The sequence below is a fragment of the Engystomops pustulosus genome, chromosome 5, assembly GCF_040894005.1.
Source record: "Engystomops pustulosus chromosome 5, aEngPut4.maternal, whole genome shotgun sequence".
Taxonomy (NCBI): Eukaryota; Metazoa; Chordata; class Amphibia; order Anura; family Leptodactylidae; genus Engystomops; species Engystomops pustulosus.
The window spans coordinates 132,400,949-132,421,362 of record NC_092415.1 but is presented as its reverse complement, the minus strand read 5'-3'; the positions used below and the strand labels follow the sequence as shown (position 1 = coordinate 132,421,362).

The following is a 20,414-nucleotide window of genomic DNA, read 5'->3' as shown; positions in this document are numbered from 1 at the left end:
TATACAGAACCAGCACGGCTTGTTCAGAAGCACAGATAGATAATTTTCTCTCCACTGTGAGCTGCCCCACTTTGGTTGAACTCCAGATGCGCTAGATGCCCCAATTAAGCTAGTGGAATTGGAGGAAGCCCTAGCGGGCATGGCCAAGGGGAAGGCTTCTGGGCCTGATTGCCTGCCTTTAGAGGCATACCTTAAGTATCAGGAGGACCTGCTGCCGGCTTTACTGGGAATCTTAGCAGATTCATTTCAGAAGGAGACATTACCTGACTTATTCTATGATGCCAGTATTATTGTGTTGTTAAAGCCAGACAAGGATCCCAGTGAGTGTGGGTCTTAAAGGCCAATTTCACTGCTAAATGCAGATTATAAATTACTAACTAAAGTTCTATCCTCCCGACTAAATGCGGTACTGACTACCCTGATCCACAAGGACCAATCAGGTTTTTTAAGGAGGCGTAGAGCGGCAGACATCCTCCACAGAACTCAAATACTGCTCCAGCTGGGCGTAGAGAAGGGGGAGAATTGGGCCCTGGCCTCATTAGTTGTGGCAAAGGCCTTTGATTCAGGTTTGGCTTCGGTCCTGCCTTCCTACGTTGGATATCCATTATATATCAAAAGCCGACGGCTTATATCACTCTTAACGGCCAACACTCGGATAGATTTAACTTGGGAAGAGGAACAAAGTAGGGGTGTCCCCTACCCCCTATTGTTTGCCTTGGCTATAGAGCCCCTGGCCAGTCAAATACACGAAGATTTCTGTTCAGATTTCAGTTCCTGTGTCCTTTTTTCCACACAGTTTTATCAACAGTTTCAATGGACTACCGCAAGTGACAAAGAAAGAAATACAGTATCACTCAAGGAAACATAATGTAGATCCTAAAATATTATCAAAAAAAAGACTGCCTGCACACCTTCCCACAACAATAAAATACTGTCAGTAGTCTGATGCAGGAAGAATGTCTGTAAGGACACCTAATTCAGAGCTCACTATCCTGTCGTGTTTGACAAAATGTTTGTGCCAGGTTCAAATCCTTTACCATTTCACATAGTTCGAAGTTGGAACTCGGTACAAAGGATAACCCCCCCTTAAGGACACTAACATCAGTCAATTCAAATGAGGACAGGTTATTGACTTGAGTGATTTCACTACTAGTCACTGTAAGGTTCTTTTGTAAGGGGTTTGTGGGACTTTTTTGCTGGGGGCCCTGATTTCCTCTGATCCTCACCTTTGACCCTGGTCAGGGGTATTTTGTCCCATATTACCCCCGTGTACTCCTTTTCCTCTCCCCCTTGCCCTAGTTTTGGACTTGAGTGGAGTCTGTATCTGAGTTTTCAGTCTCTGACGATGCATTTGCCTTCTACCCACTACAGTCGAATATACTTTATTTTCTTTAAAGTCAAGTAAGTCATGAGTAAATTGCCTATGCTTACGTTCCTTAATATGATATTGGAATTTTTCTATACTAGACTGTAGGACACTCTCTTTATTTTTGAACTGGGATTCTGTCTCAAATTTTTATGTCAGCTCAATCTGTTCCAGCAGACATGTCTCTAATGTCCCTAGAATTGTCTTCTCTTCATCCAGTAACAACTGCATAAGGCGTAGAGAGCTATCAGTGTTTTCTCTCTCCAACTTCGTCATTAGAGTGGGAGAACACCATCTTTGTGCTGGAGTTAGTGTTATTCATAGTCCTCTGATATCTATTTGATTCTATTCTTAATATAGTTCTCCAGGGACTGAACCTCCCACCATGAGGTGACTTTTTCTTTGTAGATTTTGGTTAAATCTTTTTTTTTTTTTTTTTTTCGGTCTTACATTTAGTTTAATTCATCTGCCATACATAAACATTTTTATAATTACATGTTATAATAAATGTTCCTCTGTGAAGATAATGTGCCATAAATGTACCCATGTTGCCCCTTAGAAATGAGATAGCTGGCACTGGATATGACCACCAATCCGTTCTGGCAGCAGTGGCCAAATGTGTACTATTGATGCCCGCACAATCACCTGGTTTCAGCGCTCATGGAGTATATCTCAGTAATATCATATGCAAAAACATTTTTTTTCTTTGTGCAATCTCTCCAGCCAAAGTGGTGGTATCTAAGGACAACAATCTTGTTTCTAAGGGACAACTTTTTTTTTTTTTTTTTTATTATACAAAAATACAAATACATTTACAAATATAAACCACATGAACAAACATATAACAATACACCATTTCTGAGGCTGCAGTCTGGGAGGGGCAACCTTTTAATCACACGTTTTAAATAACTATTTTCAAATCGGGCTAGATATCCCCCTTCTATTGCATCAAATGGGCTGACCACTTTGGGGGCCTTACAGAATGGGTTGAGCACTTTAGGGAATCTTATAAGATGGGCTGAGCACTTTATGGGATCTTTCAGGGCCCAGAGTCAGTCCACTAAAAAGGGGGACTTCTCCCATAAGACCCATTTATCTTTAATTCTGCGTAAATGTGTGTAATTTGTCGCCAACATGATCTCATAATGCCTGTACATATTTATTCTATTGCAGACTTCTGTTAAATTTAATTTTTGTGCCATCTTCCAATCTGCTGCTATACATTGCCTTGCTGCGATCAGGATGTACGTAATAATCCATCTCTGTGCTATTGGGAATTTTTCAGTCCCTATATGTAAAAGAGCTAACTGTGGGGGGATGACGTTCTGTACTTGTGTAACTATGTTTATCAAGCCCTAACTTGTGACCAGATTCGAGTTAATTTAGGGCAAGACCAGATATGAACTTGACCTACTTTGGTTCGGCATCCTCGCCAACACCAAGGAGAAGATGTTCCTCCTTTGGAAAGTCTGTCTGGTGTGAGATACCATCTCAAATGCATTTTTTTTATTTGTTCTAAGTGATTTATGCAAGGGGAGCACTGAGCAGTCCATCTAAGAGTTTTTGCCCACTGCTCACCATCCCATTCCTCATTCAAGTCCAGCTCCCATTCTTTCATGTATCTTAGCTTATCTCTTTCCCCCTGTGAATTAAGAATATTATATACTATTGATATACCACTAACTTTTCTATCAGAGGGCTCAAAAAGTTTTTTGAGGGGATACAGTTGGGGGTTACTTTCCTTTTCCCCTTTTTCTAATATGCTTCTTATTTGTAAGTATTGAAAGAAAACCTTGTTAGGGAGGTCAAATTGGTCTTTAAGGGTTTCAAAAGACTTTATAACATTTCCCTCATAGAGGTCTGAGATTATATGTAAACCTTTATTAGCCCACAGCTCAAGTGTCATATTAGGGATCAGTAGTTCCAAGGCTCGTATGGACATTTGTCCTCTTTTTAGACCTATACTGCCACCTACTACGTTCCAAGTTTTTACTATATATTGTAGTGAGGGCATGTTTGTAGGAGTTGTTACGTCCCCCATGCAAGCGGCTTCCATTACCCTTCTTAAAGGTATCCCACCCAAAACACTCTGTTCTAGGCTTATCCATTTATGATTTTCTCTCGGGTTCCAGCATTCTCTCAGTGAGTCAATAGAGACTGCCTTATAGTAAGTTGCAATATCTGGTATTGCCATGCCTCCCTTATTAAAAGGAAGGTACAGAGTCGCCTTTGCTACTCTTGGGAATTTATTATTCCATACAAATTCACTAAGCATAGTTTGAATCTCTCTTAAGACTCTGTTAGATATTGGTGCGTGCAGGCATTGGAAAACATACAGAATCTTAGGAAGAACTGTCATCTTACACAACTGGATTCTTGCCACCCAAGATAAGTAGATCTTGCCTAGTTTCTCGAAATCTGATTTCAGATTTGATTTTAGTTTATTTAAGTTCTTTCTAATTGTCTCCTTTGTTGTTTGGCACAGAATGATTCCAAGGTACTTTATGCCTTCCGGTTTCCAGATTATGCCGCACTTAATAGACATGTCCCTAATGCAGTAGGTGGAATATTTATTGGAAGAGCAATGGATTTTTTAATGTTCAATTTATAGTATGAGATATATGAAAAACGCCCTAAAATCTGTAGCAAGTAAGGAAGCGATTTTTCGGGCTCTTGGCACGTGATGATCACGTCATCTGCATATAGGGTAATTATGTGTCTTTCCTTACCCACTGTGATACCCGCAATATTTGAATTGGACCTCACCATTTCTGCCAGGGGTTCCATTACTAACGCAAATATTAGAGGTGATAGAGGGCATCCCTGGCGAGTGCCGTTGGAGATGTTAAATGTGGAGGATAAAAAACCTGAAATCAAAACTCGCAATGAAGGCTCCGCATAGAGAGCTAAAATTGCCTTTTGGATTTGTCCAATAATACCAAATTTGGAGAGGACCTCCTTTAGGTAGCCCCAATGCACCCTGTCAAATGCCTTTTCGCCGTGTAAAGACAGGATTGCAACCGGGGCTCCTGATGAGTTTGCCAGATGAATAAGGTCCATCATCCTTCTTGTCGAGTCTTTGGTTTGTCTTCCATATACAAACCCTGTTTGATCTGTAGCTACTAGACTGGGAATTATTCTTTCCAATCTGTTTGCTAACATCTTAGAATATATTTTTAAATCGCAGTTGATCAGTGCTATTGGTCTATAATTTTCTGGGAGAGGGCTGGGGTTCTCTTGTTTAGGTATTGCTCTAATTATTGCTTCTGCGTTTGCCTTTGATATCCTTCCCTTATTTTGCCAAAAATTAAAGGTTCTTATTAAGAGGGGATTTAGGGCCAGAGCAAAGTTAGAGTAATACATATTTGTCAAACCGTCCGGCCCAGGGGCCGAGTTAGGTTTGAGACCCTTTAGAACATGTTTTAATTCCTCTTGATTAAAAGGCATTGCCAAGTTCTCTGCTTGTTCTTTTGAAATACTGGGGAGTGAGACTGAGGCAATAAATTTACGAATTTCCTCTATAGATGGTTGCAGCATGTCATTATCATCTTTTAGATTATACAATGCGGCATAATATTTCCTAAAGGCCTCCGCTACCTCTCTAGGATCTCTTAGCTGCGTTTTATTGCTCTCTCGAGTAAGGATTATCGCTCTTTTGCTATTTTTTTTTAAATCTGTTTTGGCGAGAGTCCCGCTTGCTCTGTCTCCCAGGGCGTAATTTTGGAGCTTTAATCTCTTTAATGATATTTCATAGTCTGATAACATACGTGCTCTTAATATTGCTCTTAGTGACGAGAGATTATTACTAACAGAGGGTAAAGGATTAATTTTATTAGAATTTTCTAGTAAAGCTATTTGTAGCAAAATTTCACGGATTTCTTTATTTTTTGCTCTTTTTTCTCTTGCTGCTATCTGCTTAAAAACTTCTTTTATATGTAGCTTAAGAGAGGTCCATAGAGATTCGTCATTAACTTCCTTATTATCGTTGATATCCATGAACTCCTCTATAGCCCTTGAAATCAAGTTTTGTGTGTTATCATTTTTTAGAAGGGAGTTATTTAACCTCCAAGGAGAGTTCGTGAAGGCGATAGAGCTTTCCTTGATAGATAAAAATATAGGGGCATGATCCACCCAAGTTATTTGACCTATTTTGGAGAATAGACAGGATGTTAATGCTAGATCATTTACTAGATAAAAGTCTATCCTCGAATACGAGAGGTGTCCAGCGGAGAAAAAGGTATAGTCCCTTTCTTCAGCATGTTGATACCGCCACACATCATGTAGCCTCTCTTCATTTATTGTCTGTGCAAGATCTCCTTTATCACCTCTCGCATTCGAAGAGCAGTCCAATTTTTTATCTGGTGGGGCGTTGAAATCTCCCATAATAATAATTTTCCCCTCTGCGTTTTGTTCTAACAGGGCAGCCATTTTTTTGAAAAAAGTTTTTTGGCCTCTATTTGGGGCATAAATTGTCACAAAAGTGTAGGGGATGTCATTGATCTTACCCACAGCTATAATGTATCTGCCCTCTTCGTCAATCTTTTTCCTTGCAAGATTAAACATTACAGTGTGTTTAAACATCAAACATACCCCTGCCTTTTTGGTGTTAGCTGTTGCACAGATAATCAAAGGGAATTCCTGGTGGTGGAGACGAACTTCATCTTTCTTAAGCAGGTGGGTTTCTTGTATCCCTATTATATCTACTTGAGTATTAATTATTTCTTTCCAAAGTGAGGTGCGCTTTTGTGGGGTATTCAGCCCATTAACATTCAGTGACATTATTTCAATAACCATATTTTAATCATTTTTTTCATTGCTAATAATACATTCTTATTTATTTCAATTAATCTGCCCCTCCCAGAGCAGGGATCATCATAAATACAAAACACAACTACAACCACATATTTAATAAACAAATACATTGAATAACCAGCTAGACTATTAGCCGGCAAAGATTTTAACAAGTCCAGTGTTCTCAGACTGGATAGGGGGCAAACTTTCACCAGGAAGAAGATACTCCCTCTCCTATATTAAGGTAGAGAAAGTTCCCCTCCACTTGGTGTCTCCATATTGAGGGATTGGTGTTAAATCTTTGAACGCAGCATTGAAGGTTGGGGTGTATCTTTTCTGTACAAACCATTTATCTGAAAAAACCTCCTTAGCTTCTGCTATCCAATTCTGGGTGTCCAAGCCTGTTGCCAGAAAAAACAGCCATACCAATGATAGAATCAGACTAATAAATCTAGACAAGCCAAAAAGGAGTTACAATGTTGGCTGACTTGTTACTCAAGTCATAGTACTTCCAAAAAATCATTAGGAAACCAGCAGAATGCACATTTACTATAATTAAAACATAGCTTTTAATATTACTTTAAAATTATTTAGGAACCATTCAATATAGTATCAATCACCTAGTCAATGAAATGCACTAAAGGGAAGGGCTGCTGTGCTTTGTCATGATTTGATCCATACAGCCATAGACCTTCAGACTAATTTCTTATGATGCAGTGCCCCCTTATTGTCTCACCATATCCAAGTGGGAAGGGAAAACAAAACGGCTGCCAGTACTGGTGATGACGGAGAAAAACAGTAGACACTTCACTTAAGGTCGTAGCTGTACTCAATCACACTTTATTCAGGGTGCACAGCCGTGTATATAGGAAACAAAAATGCTTTGCATAGGGCATGATAAAATACTAAAATGCTATAGGTTATCTTGAATATACCTTGAGCACCTCCCAGAAACTCCCCTTAAGCGACTTTCTCAAAATAATGTGGATGAACTCTATGGGGGTGGATTTACTAATTGTCCCGCAAGAACGACTGTCAGCATCGGAGAACAGTCTCCGCAAAGCACAGCCGATTCATTAAAGAAAAATGCAGACAGTAATGAGATGTGCGCCCAAATCTTACATGCACTGCGCCTTAATTTTGGTCTCAGACCAATTTTTACCTGGTCTATTGTGCGCCAAAAATTGCACCTAAAAATGCAGCCAAAAAACACATAAATATGGAGGATAATGTGGAAACGTTAGGCCACGCCCACTTGCGGCAAAAAAAGACAGAGGTGTCGGGACAGTCGGAAACATCTGTTCTTTCTGGCGCAAACTCATTATAAATGATCGGCAACAGTTCTGCGCCAAAAAAATACATTAAAATCCCAGCATTTTTTTTGCGCTGATGCGATAATACATGTGCCCCTATGTGTCATTTCTTCTAAAAAGCACTGTTCTCCAGGGAACAGAATCTTATCATTATCCCAGCCACAAATGTACTGTGAAGGTACCCAGTAGTTAAAACAAGATAAGCAGACGCTTCAGAGAAGAAGAAAAACAGTAGCAAGGAAAATTATCTCTAGGCAGATTACACAGCATGGTGTCTATAGAGTACTTTGATATCTTGCACAGTACTCTCTAACAGCGGACCAGTATTTTATAGTTGGTATCCTGTGTATTACAGGATGTAAAAAATGTATGGCACAGGTCAAAAGACCTGAACCATGTAGCGGCAGGGCAAGTTTTCCCTAATTCATGCTCCCAACTCTGGGCAAAAGACGGAAGAGCAGTACATTGTGTGGACAGGATTATGTTGTAATAACCCTCGAGTCGGAAAAGATGCCCATACAAATTTCCCCAACAGAGGATATTTCATGAAAGAAGGATGCTGCGAAACTAATAGGAATTTCGAAAATACCACTAGAACCATGTATGGAAACAATTCCTTTTTATATAATATTCTTTAAACATTGACATAAGGAATGTGTACATCACCATTCTTTGGCTAGCATGCTGCAGTCCTTATAACAAAAGTCCACGCTCAGGTTCTCATGGCTTCACTGAATTACCGAACGCCTGGAGTGTCCTGTTACAGTTGGGACATCCAGTGTCTAACAAACCTTTCTTTTAGACGCAGTACCACCATAAGGAATTATTTAGTTCATAGCAGATTTACGGTACCTAGTAACAAATGGCTGGAGAAAGGTGTCCCGGAAGGAAACTTTAATTGCAGCCATTGTAACTTTTGTCAATACAACCTGAGGAGCAAGTTCATCCAGTTTGGAGTCAGGGTCACAAAGGGTCCGATCTTTTATTACTTGGAGAACCACTTTCGTTGTTTACATTTTCCCATTATTTTGGGAAAACCATCCATTGCTTGTTCACTAGGGTCAGAGAACACTTTCACTCCATCAGTAGGGGCAAAGGTTGTCCCAGATTGATAGCCCATATTAGGCCATGTCATAATGGGAACGCTTATTTCTTACATTTTGGAGGGTTGTAAAAAGTGGATATAATCCCAACCGGGGGAGATCGCTTCTTGCTTCTACTACGACAGGAAGTCACCTACTTCGTGTATAAAATACACTATCAAGGACAAATGTACATAAATATAAAACAATACTTTATTGATTAATGTACACTCTAAAATTATATCTCCCCAAAGGGGACATGAAAAGAAAGGCAGACATAAAGAGACAACAAACAGACTAAAAGACAGTGCACAAGGATCAGGTGTAAATAATTATGCAAATGGATATCCCTAGCACTAAAAGGCTACTGTGTTTGGGTATGGACTGTAAGGATTCCAAATCAGCCTACATGGGCAACAACAGAAAGACCCACAAAAAGGGATGCAATAAACCACTACAACAATGATGGTACAAAAGGGATAAGGGATAACCTGTCATTTTTTTTTTTTTTTAAAAAGAGCATAGTTCCACTGCAATCATAGAAGGAAGTTGGGTCCTGACCACTTACTTGCAGCTAAAGATTTTTGACAAAGCCTCAGAACAGAAAAAATGCTACAACTGAATGCAAGTTTACCTGGTAGATACAAATTTAACCCCACAGACTGGATGCATTTTATGGATGGATCATCAATATGTTAAGAGTGGAAAACCCCTTTAAATCCTACTACAAATCCAATTACTTAATTTGGTAGAAGCATGGATACTACTAACTAAAGATTTTGATTATGATTAAATCCCCTAATATGTTAAAATAATCTACCGTATATACTCGAAAACATGAACATGATCACACAAATATTATATATCAAATGCCAAACGCCTCCCAAATTAATAATTTAGTAACGTAAAACGGTCCGAAGACCCGAGGCTGTCTCGTTTAAACCCTTTCATTTAAATGTGCTATCAGCACATTGTAGTGAATGAGGAGGAAAATCCCCATATACTGCCCTACAGTAGTAGGGCAGTATATTGTACGATCAATCGGACAACCTAGGGTTAAAGTACCCAAGGGAGTCTGAAAAATAGTGAAAGTAAAAAAAAAAATTGTAATAAAAAACCTAAAAATTCTAATTTCCCTTTCCCTAGAACGGATTTAAATATAAATAAACAGTAAAAATCAAACACATTAGGTAACACCGCGTCAGAAAATATAATAACCGGTTTTCACTGCATTTAACCCCGTAACGGAAAATAGCGCCTAAAGTAAAAAACTGCACTTTTTTGCCATTTTAAAAAAAGATGGCAAAATTAAAAAAAAAAAGAATTCTATACGAGTTTTTAATATTTGTAAATGTATGAAAACACTATAAAACCTATACAAATTTGCTATCTCTGTGATTACACTGACCCAAAGAATAAAGTAGACATGTCTTTGTGGCGCAAAGTGAAAGTCGTAAATTCCAAGACCACACGAAACCGCCGCATATGCATTTTTTCACCAATTTCACTGCATTTGTAATTTTTTTCCCGCTTCCCAGTACACAGCAAGAATAAATACCATCACTATGAAGTGCAATTTGTTACGCAGAAAACAATCCGTCACAGAGCTCTTTACGTGTAAAAAAAAAAAAAAGTTATAGATTTTTGATCTTGGGGAGTGAAAAATAAAAATGAAAAATTCCCAAAATATAAAAAAAAAAGTGGTGCAATGTGCCTCGTTTTAGTTTGCACTTGCTTTATGCAAGTTGCGCCATATTATTTAACCCCTTTCCGCTGCAGCCCTTCTTCGTTTTTGCGATTTCATTTTTCACTCCCCACATTCAAAAATCTGTAACTTTTTTATTTTTCCATGTACAGAGCTGTGTGATGGCTTATTTTCTGCGTAACAAATTACACTTCAAAATGGTGTTATTTAATATTCCATGCCGTGTACTGGGAAGCGGGAAAAAAATTCCAAATGAAGTGAAATTGGTAAAAAAATGCATTTGTGCCATATTCTTGTGGGCTTGGATTTTACGGATTTCACTGTACGCCCCAAATGACATGTCTACTTTATTCTTTGGGTCGGTACAATTACGGGGATACCAAATTTGTATAGGTTTTATTATGTTTTCATACATTTAAAAAAATTAAAACCTCCTGTACAAAAATTTTTAGGGGGATTTTGCCATCTTCTGGCACTAATAACTTTTTCATACTTTGGTGTATAGAGCTGTGGGTGGTGCCATTTTTTGTGGATTTTGATGACGTTTACAATGTTATCATTTTTAGGACTGTACGACCTTTTTATAAAAAATTATATTTTTTTTAAAATGGCAAAAAAGTGCCATTTTCAACTTTGGGGGCGATTTTCCGTTACGGGGTTAAACGCAGTGAAAAAACATTATTATATTTTGATAGATCAAGCATTTTCGGACGCAGCGATACCTAATGTGTTTATGACTTTTACTGTTTATTTATATTTATATCAGTTCTAGAGAAAGGGGGTGATTTGAATTTTTAGGTTTTTTTATTATAATTTTTTTTTTACTTTTTTTTTTATTTTTACTATCTTTCAGACTCCCTAGGGTACTTTAACCCTAGGGTGTCTGTACGATCCTATCATATACTGCCATACTACAGTAGTACTATTTACTATTTGCATCTATGTCTAAACTAGGAACACAATTGTGACAGGAGCATAACAAATGGAAATGCAGGCTGCAAAAACAACAAAAAACTGTTGCAAACATAATAATATATCTGGGCAATTTACAGGTAGAAGCCTAGGGTGTGACATACAGCAACTACTTTAACCAAACTCAGCCCCCCCATATCATCCACTTATCCCACCTCATATCATAGTTAGTACCCCCTTCCTCATTCAATTAGCCTCTTTCCTCTTTCAGTTACACCCCCCCCCTCCTCACCTTACTGCAATGTCATCCCCAACATTGGGTTTGCTGTTGGCCCCATCGAGGATGAGGACCGGCAAGACTTATTTGAGACGGTCCCTCTCTTGTCTCAGAGTGAGGCACAGAGGCTCTCTCAGATTTTTTTAAAGTACTATTTAATTAAAAAAATAAAGTTCTAATTTAAATTTTAGATGACCATCTTTCTTCTTCGGTCTGGGGCTCCATGGGAGATTTCACCTCGTAGGTAAAGGATGCTTCTGCGAAAGGTCAGGAATTAACCTATAAGGACATGGTCAATGACCTGAAACCAGCAAGGAACACAATCTCAAAGATTACCATTAGTAACACACTACAGGCAGTCCCCGGGTTACATACAAGATAGGGTCCATAGGTTTTTTCTTAAGTTGAACTTGTATGCAAGTCAGAACTGTATATTTTATAATTGTCAATCCAGACAAAAAACTTTTTTGCCCCAGTGACAGAGTTTTTATATTTTTTGCTGCAATGCGAGCAAGCATTATCATTAAAGCTTCATTACAGACACCTTACAGCTGATCAATGCAGTCTGGGACTATAGTAACATCCAGATAGCTTCACCAGAGGTAACAGTGTGAAGAGTGGTCCGTCTTTAACTAGGGGTTATCTGTAAGTCGGGTGTGCTTAAGTAGGGGACCCCCTATACAACATCAGAGATTAAAATCATGCAGAGCTTGAAAGGTCCCCCTGCTCATGCCAGCACATGTCCAGGCTCATCTGAAGTTACCCACCGACCATCTGGATAAAGCAGAGGAGGTATGGGAGAAGGCCATGTGGTCAGCAGACACCAAAATAAAACTTTTTAATATCAACTCCCTGGGTTTGGAGGAGGGAGAAAGATGAACAATGAACATAAGAATATTGTCCCAAATGTGAAGCATGGGAGGAAACATAACTTGAGGGTGGTTTTATGCTTAGGGGACAGGACGACTGCACAGTAGTGAAGCAATGATTGGGCCCCATATTACAAGATATTGAACAAAAAACTCCTTCTCTCATTCTATCAGTAAGAGCATTAAAGAAGGGTCATGGTTGGGTCTTCCAGTATGACCCAAAACACACAGCCAGGGCAACTAACAAGCAGCTCCATATGAAGCATCTCAAGGTTCTGCAGTGGTCTAGCCAGTCTCCACACCTTAACCCAAACAGAAATCTTTGGAGGGAGCTGAAACTCATTGTTGCCCAGCGACAGCCTTGAATCCTGACAGATCTGGAGAAGATCTGTATGGAAGACTCGACCAAAATCTGTTCTGCAGTGCACAAACCTGGTCAAGAAATACAGAAAACGTCTGACCTCTGTAATTTGTTTCTGTACCAAACGTTACACTCTGTTTTTCTCTGGTATCAAATAAATTAATGCAATAAAATGCAACTTATTTTTAAAATCATAAAATGTGATTTTTCTGGATTTTTTTAGATTCTGCCTCTCACATTTGAAGTGCAGCTATAATAAAAATTACAGACCTCTCCATTCTTTGTAGTTGAGAAAACTTGCAAAATCGGCCTGGATCAAACACTTATTTACCCCCCTGTACGGTATTTGAAATATTTTAAAGCCTAAATTATATGGATTCTGTTATATTAGTATTCAACCTAATATTTAAACATGTTTAGGAAAAGGACACAAGGAACTTCTAGTTGGTTTTTACATACATTATTAAACTAGTGCATAAAGAATGTTTACCACCAGGCTCTTGAAGCTGTGCCCAGTAGGTGCCCTCTTTTCTTCCCTGCTACTGACAGATATCTTTATCTTTGTATATAGGAAATACTACTATCAAGTAATAGAAGTGGGTAGAATAGTGCAGTGTGATTATTTATCAGAGATCAGTCAATTACGTGGAGAACTGAGTAAGGAAGAGAAGAATGGTACAACCCATCAATACATCCCAAAGACTAATCCTTCAATAATTCTATTTTACCTGTTACAGATGGAAAGTAAATTCCAACAAGCATTGTGAAATACGTCATTATATCTGTCAAGACATAATGTTGACTGTAAGTTTTTTGTCCTTCTCCTGCCACAGATGAGGTTTGATTCCGCTCAATGATAGAGCCTTTTTGACTGTAAGCACTCCAAAGATTATCTAGAAAAGAACATAAAAATTTTACTTTTCTTCTTTGTAAACAATAAATGACAATGTAAGCCATAGAGGAGACTTTTTTTCCAGTAAATAAAAGAAAATAAATATTCACATTAGGAAATTAATCGAATGACAAAAGAATACACAATCAGTTTGGACAATCAGGTATGATTGTTAGGACACCCAATGATCCAAAGACCAGCGGTGATGTAGTACTTGATAATGTATGAAAACAGAAGGAATAAAACCTATAGAAAAGTCCTCTGAAAATTGTCATAAATAAGCCTGGGGAAGAACGGGTGAACAGAATGAAACATCCTTGTGTAGGTGAATAACAGGACTTAGGAGGCAGTACACACACATACTATTTAATATACAATGTCCAGTTACATCAAAGAATTCAACTCACCAAGTAAGACACCACTTGCAACTCCCGGAATACCCTGTATTTCAGTGATATTATTTGCCATAAAGTATGGATCACACGTAGTACTCTCATTTGTAGTTATACAGAATTTATTCCACAGTGCTTCATTTATTGTATTATTAGAAATGTATTTGGCACAAATCTCAAGATTTCTTTTGGCTAAAACACGATTTCCAAGAAGGCACATCCTGCCAAATATAGACATAATGCAAATTAAGTTAAATTATATTAATTAATAATTTTTTTTTTTTTAGAATCTGACATGTGTCACTAAAATTGTTTTAAAATTTGAAACACATGCATGAGATTGTATTCTCGTGACACAATGTAACAAAAGTTGATATGTTTCGCACTTACCGTATGTAGTTGTGTATAAGCCGAGTTTTTCAGCACAAAAAAAATGTGCTGAAAACCGTCCCCTCGGCTTATACACGAGTCAATACACATGTCAATGGACCTAAAAAATAATAAACTTATATACTAACCCTCCGGTGGCCCTGATGCGCAGCGTTGCTCCCCTGATGTCCGTGCGGGTCCTCTTCTGGCTTCCGCACCTGTCTTCTTTCTTCTGTAACATCAAGCTGGGCACCGCCATGTTTTTCTCCCAGGCAGGAGAGAACAATGGCGGCGCCCAGCACGATGTTACAGAAGAAAGAAGACAGGTGCGGAAGCCAGAAAAGGACCCGCACAGACATGGGGGGAGCAGCACTGCTCATTGGGCCATCGGAGGGTGAGTATATAAGTTTTTTTTTTTTAAAAAAATTCTGGGCTGGCTGTATATTACTGGGGGCAGGCTGGGGTGGCTGTATACCACTGGGGGCAGGCTGTATTCTACAGGGGGCAGGCTGTAGCTGTATACTACAGGGGGCAGGCTGTAGCTGTATACTACTGGGGGCAGGCTGTAGCTGTATACTACTGGGGGCAGGCTGTATACTACTGGGGGCAAGCTGGGCTGACTGTATACTACTGGGAGCAAGCTGGGCTGGCTGTATACTACTGGGGGCACGCTGGGCTGGCTGTATACTACTGGGGGCACGCTGGGCTGGCTGTATACTACTGGGGGCAGGCTGTATACTACTGGGGGCAGGCTGGGCTGGCTGTATACTACAGGGGGCAAGCTGGGCAGGCTGTATACTACAGGGGGCAGGCTGGCTATATATTGGGGGGGGGGGGTCTGTGACCAATGCATTTCCCACCCTCGGCTTATATTCGAGTCAATAGGTTTTCCCAGTTTTTGGTGGTAAAATGAGGGGTGTTGGCTTATACTCGGGTCGGCTTATACTCGAGTATATACGGTATTTAAGAAAAACTGAAATTTGGCTAAAATTTCAAAAAAAATCTCCATTTTCAAAGTTCAAAATTTCTTTACTAGATTTAAATCTTTTTTTAAATATCACCCAAATAACTTAATAAACTGACATTTGCCAAATGTGTGCTTTATGTTGGCATGGTTTTTTTGAGCATCCTTTAATTTTTCTATGATGTTATGAGACTTATAATGTTGGGCTCCATTTTTTTACATTTTCATGAAAATCGTCAAATCTTAAAGGGTATTCCCAACAAGATTCTTAAATATACTCAGGATAACAAAATAACGCGTTCTCAAATTCACTGTTATAAACAAAATACAGCATTTCACAGATATAATTCCAATTTGTCTCTATTAGTCCTGGTGTACACAATTTCGGTTGGCCTGGGATCTGAATGGGTCAGGAAGACATATTGTTATCCTGTCTGACGCTGCACTGAGCTCATCTCTGCAGCGGCCCCACCCTTGCATTCCAAGACAAGCTTACAAATAACACACACACATAGACTTCATCCCGGAAAGCAGCACGAGGGGAGTAAAGTTACAAGCTACAAACAGATAAGGTCTTTATCCAGGGGAGGGGGTGGGAGGCACAGCAGATCTGACAGTGTTTGGTGTGGCCGAGATGTAGCAGAACTGAGAATATAATTGTGTGTTATATGCATCTCATGGATCTCATCATCTCTCATCTGTCTCACCTCTCTTTTATGTATCAGATACTAGTACAATGTTCAGAAGCTAAATGAAAGTGTATATAAACCTGATAATCTAACCACATTGTCAGCATACAGCATCTCACACAGCAATAGAGAGGTCATAATGTGTCTGTTTAGAGATTCCATGCCCACACTTTGGAATTTTACACTAGGGTGTGAAAAGAGCTAAATAGCAATACAACTGAGTAATATTATAAAGTAAGGAGTTAAAAAGATTTTTATTGTGTAAACATCCCTAGGGGATTGAAATTTGAGAATTTTCTTTCATGGGCAAACCCCTTTAAGTTTTTATGGTCCTGCTCAGCTTTCAAAAGAGGCCTAACGAATAGGAAATCCCCATAAAATTACCCCATTGTAGAAACCATAGTCCTAAACACACGCAAAACAACTTTTAAAATGTTTTTTAATCCTTCACATGTTTCATAACGGTAAAACAAAATGGAGATCTGATCTATAAATTGAAATTTTTTTTGGCCCGAAAATTCACATCATAATGGATTAGATGACCAAATGCACTGCACAGTTTGAAACCCAATTCTGCATTTGGTTAGAATCTGGAAGAAAAAAACATGACTTACGGAAAATCTGGTGGATCAAAGGCTGATTTGATAACGCCAGCATATATCGCCATAATGGACAGTATCACACAGGCAAGGAAAACCAGTGCAAGTTTGTTGACATATTTAACCCCAACAAATACTACGATAGCCATCATAGCAATAATGCAAGTCCCATAAATTCTCATGTTGTTTAACATAGCTTGAGGATCATCTTGTTCTATGGGAAATATAGCAGCATTCGGTGATATATAAGTCTGCAAAAACAAAATGCAAAAAGATACTTGTGACTACAGGCAAGTATTGAAAACAAAAAAGATATTAAAACTTTTGTAAACTAAATTCCTTAAACAATTAATTGTTGCAAACTTAATGCACAATGATTGGTGCAAAGATAACAAAGTGGAATGAGCTGATTACTCTGCAAACACCCAAATTGGATTTTGCAGGGCATCAGTATATTGCAAATGGCAGGGTTTAGGAGGAAAGGACTGCTATTAAGTTTACAGATTTGTATGCAAATGCAGATTTTTATACACATTTTTATACATTTATGCAACATGCTGCATTTACAGGGACCCCGAGGTACCCTTGGAATCTACACAAATTCATATAGGGGTATAGTGAGCATTTTGACTCCACAGACAATTGCCCAAATCTACTAAGCTGTGGTTGGCACAGTGGATGTAGATAAGCAAGTGTACACTATTTTTTAGAGAGCAGTGTTTCTGAAACCATTGAGAATAGGCCATTCATATTAAAGAATAGTTTACTTGATAAATCAGCTCTGTATTTCCAATAACTTTCCCTAAATCGTTAAGGCAAACCTGTCATGAGGACTTCACATTTCACCCAATGACAGGTTCCCATAAGCTTTTTTTCATACTAGTTTTTCTAAATCTGCCAACAGAGATTTTCTTGCAGCATAGGGTCAGATCACAAATGCATTAGGGAGGGGCAAGCTAGAAAAGACCTTGCATATCTGTAGCATCTATTCCTTCCATCTTCCTCCTGGCATTGTTTTGTCTGAACTGGGCACAGAACACTCTGATAAGACCTATTTACTATACTCCTACTCCCACATATATACCAAGCTTCCGGAAGCTAGTTGTGCCGATGCAACCCTTTTTATATTTATGAATCTATTGGCAGAATTAAAGATCTCATTTAAAAATATGCCAGGGACTCTGTGCAAAGATAAACCCTGAAAATTACCTTATTTTTCGGATTATAAGACGCTTCTTACTACAGGACGCACCCCAGATTTACGCTTCCAAAAAAAGGAAAAAATATATTTTACACCAATTAAAATATCCCTGTTGGTCGCACTAAAGCACAGTACACACAGACATACATTTACACAGACAGCCCTGCATCATCCATCCACATACACACTCGGCCCTGCATCATCCATCCACATACACACTCGGCCCTGCATCATCCATCCACATACACACTCGGCCCTGCATCATCCATCCACATACACACTCGGCCCTGCATCACCCATCCACATACACACTCGGCCCTGCATCACCCATCCACATACACACTCGGCCCTGCATCACCCATCCACATACACAGTCGGCCCTGCTTCACCCATCCACATACACAGTCGGCCCTGCTTCACCCATCCACATACACAGTCGGCCCTGCTTCACCCATCCACATACACACTCGGCCCTGCTTCACCCATCCACATACACACTCGGCCCTGCTTCACCCATCCACATACACACTCGGCCCTGCTTCACCCATCCACATACACACTCGGCCCTGCTTCACCCATCCACATACACACTCGGCCCTGCTTCACCCATCCACATACACACTCGGCCCTGCTTCACCCATCCACATACACACTCTGCACTGCATCATCCATCCACATACACACTCTGCACTGCATCATCCATCCACATACACACTCTGCACTGCATCATCCATCCACATACACACTCTGCACTGCATCATCCATCCACATACACACTCTGCACTGCATCATCCATCCACATACACACTCTGCACTGCATCATCCATCCACATACACACTCTGCACTGCATCATCCATCCACATACACACTCTGCACTGCATCATCCATCCACATACACACTCTGCACTGCATCATCCATCCACATACACACACTGCACTGCATCATCCATCCACATACACACACTGCACTGCATCATCCACCCACATACACACTCAGCACTGCATCATCCATCCACATACACACACAGCACTGCATCATCCATCCACATACACACTCAGCACAGCTATACACACAGAACACACACACAGAACACATACACACACACAGAACACATACACACACACACAGAACACATACACACACACAGAACACATACACACACACAGAACACATACACACACACAGAACACAACCCCCCCCCATTCCTCTTCTTCTCACCCTGTCCTAGTGCAGCATGGCAGTATAAGACCTGTGGTGATGTAAGAAGCATGTGATCAGTCACATAATTCTGACATCATCGCAGGTCCTGGACCTGTAGGACATCGGGGAGAGGGAAGAGCAGTACGGAGCCTCTCCACTCTGGGAGATCGGGTGCAGCTCTATCTCAGGGCATCACCCGATTTCCATTACAGCGGTCAGGAGGATCTGGCAGTGCTGGATCCTCCTGACCTCCGGTCTATAAGACGCGGGGACTTTTTAGCAAGATTTTTTCTTGCTAAAAAGTGCGTCTTATACTCCAGAAAATACGGTATACTGCAAATATAGTACCAAAATTGTCTTGTCTTAAATAATCGATCTTAACATATGTAAAAATTTATGGATAGCTTCATATTGCTTTAAGCTTATGGCAATGTAGAACATAAGAGTAAAAATATCTCAGCTCTAGTAGTCCCTAATGGTTGGCTCCTATACCAGCTTAGTTTTATTGGGTGAAGCCCTTGCATGTCTAAGTTTATATCCGGGTTCCACTTCACATACTGTAGGAATTTGGGTTCTGCAGCCAGATATTTGTTGCAGTAAATGCAGAGGCTTATTTTGGCATCTAACCTATTAAATAACAAGCAGAAAAGTGAATGTGTTTATTGTGTGCAGTGTCCAAAGTGGTACTCGGGATTAAGGGAAGGAGTTTTTTTTTTTTTTTTTATCCAGCAACAAATAGATAAGTGCATTTTATTTTGCTTGGGTTTAATTGCAAGAAAAAGCAACCAAGTAGGTATTTTACTTGCATAATCTTTATGTTGTTTGTGCAGAGGGGGGTATATTGTTTGTTAAGTCTCTGAGACATTCATTTTTGCTTATCTAGACAGGATAGCAAAGGTGCTGCCCAATTAATACCGGGGTGTGGCCATCTTAAAACAAACAAAAATCAGAATAACAAATCAAATTGATCTTTAGAAATCTATAGTTTTTGCATCACCCTCTTCCAAGATGCATAACCCTTGATTTGAGGCTTATTTTAGCTGGAAATGCTGCAATTTAGTACCATTCAGCAGTAGATATTGTCACGTGTGCTCCTGCGACCGTGCACAAACTGCTGATTGGAGCTGGCCACTCCTTAATCTAATAAATAGCCGTCCCCTTCCTACATACCCCGCCGGATCTTTGTGCCCCGTTGCAATGGAGAAAGCTTGTTACCTATGCCCTGTGCTTATACTGTGATTTCCCGCTGTGACCGCGGTTCCGTTATTGACTTTATTCCCATGCGGTCTGTCCTGACCTACCGCTACGTTTCCGACTCTGATCCAGTGCTGCCTGTCTCGACCTCCTGCCTCTCCCTGACCAAGGTTTTGCCTAACGACTCTGTACTACACCTTGGAAACCACCGCAGACAAAGTCGAGCCTGTGGTGTG

General features: G+C 39.8%; 1 protein-coding gene across 4 annotated transcripts in view; it reads right to left on the bottom strand.

Moving 5' to 3' along the window:
• Nucleotides 1-20,414, bottom strand: part of SLC12A7 (solute carrier family 12 member 7) — a 237,382-nt gene that overhangs the window by 81,824 nt on the left and 135,144 nt on the right. For all 4 annotated transcript variants that reach the window (XM_072153070.1, XM_072153072.1, XM_072153071.1 and 1 more), the window contains 3 exons: nt 16,597-16,832; nt 13,976-14,181; nt 13,405-13,569 (listed from right to left, as the gene is read on the bottom strand). In XM_072153070.1, the coding sequence (XP_072009171.1) occupies nt 13,405-13,569; nt 13,976-14,181; nt 16,597-16,832 (607 nt within the window). The remainder of the gene's footprint in view (nt 1-13,404; nt 13,570-13,975; nt 14,182-16,596; nt 16,833-20,414) is intronic.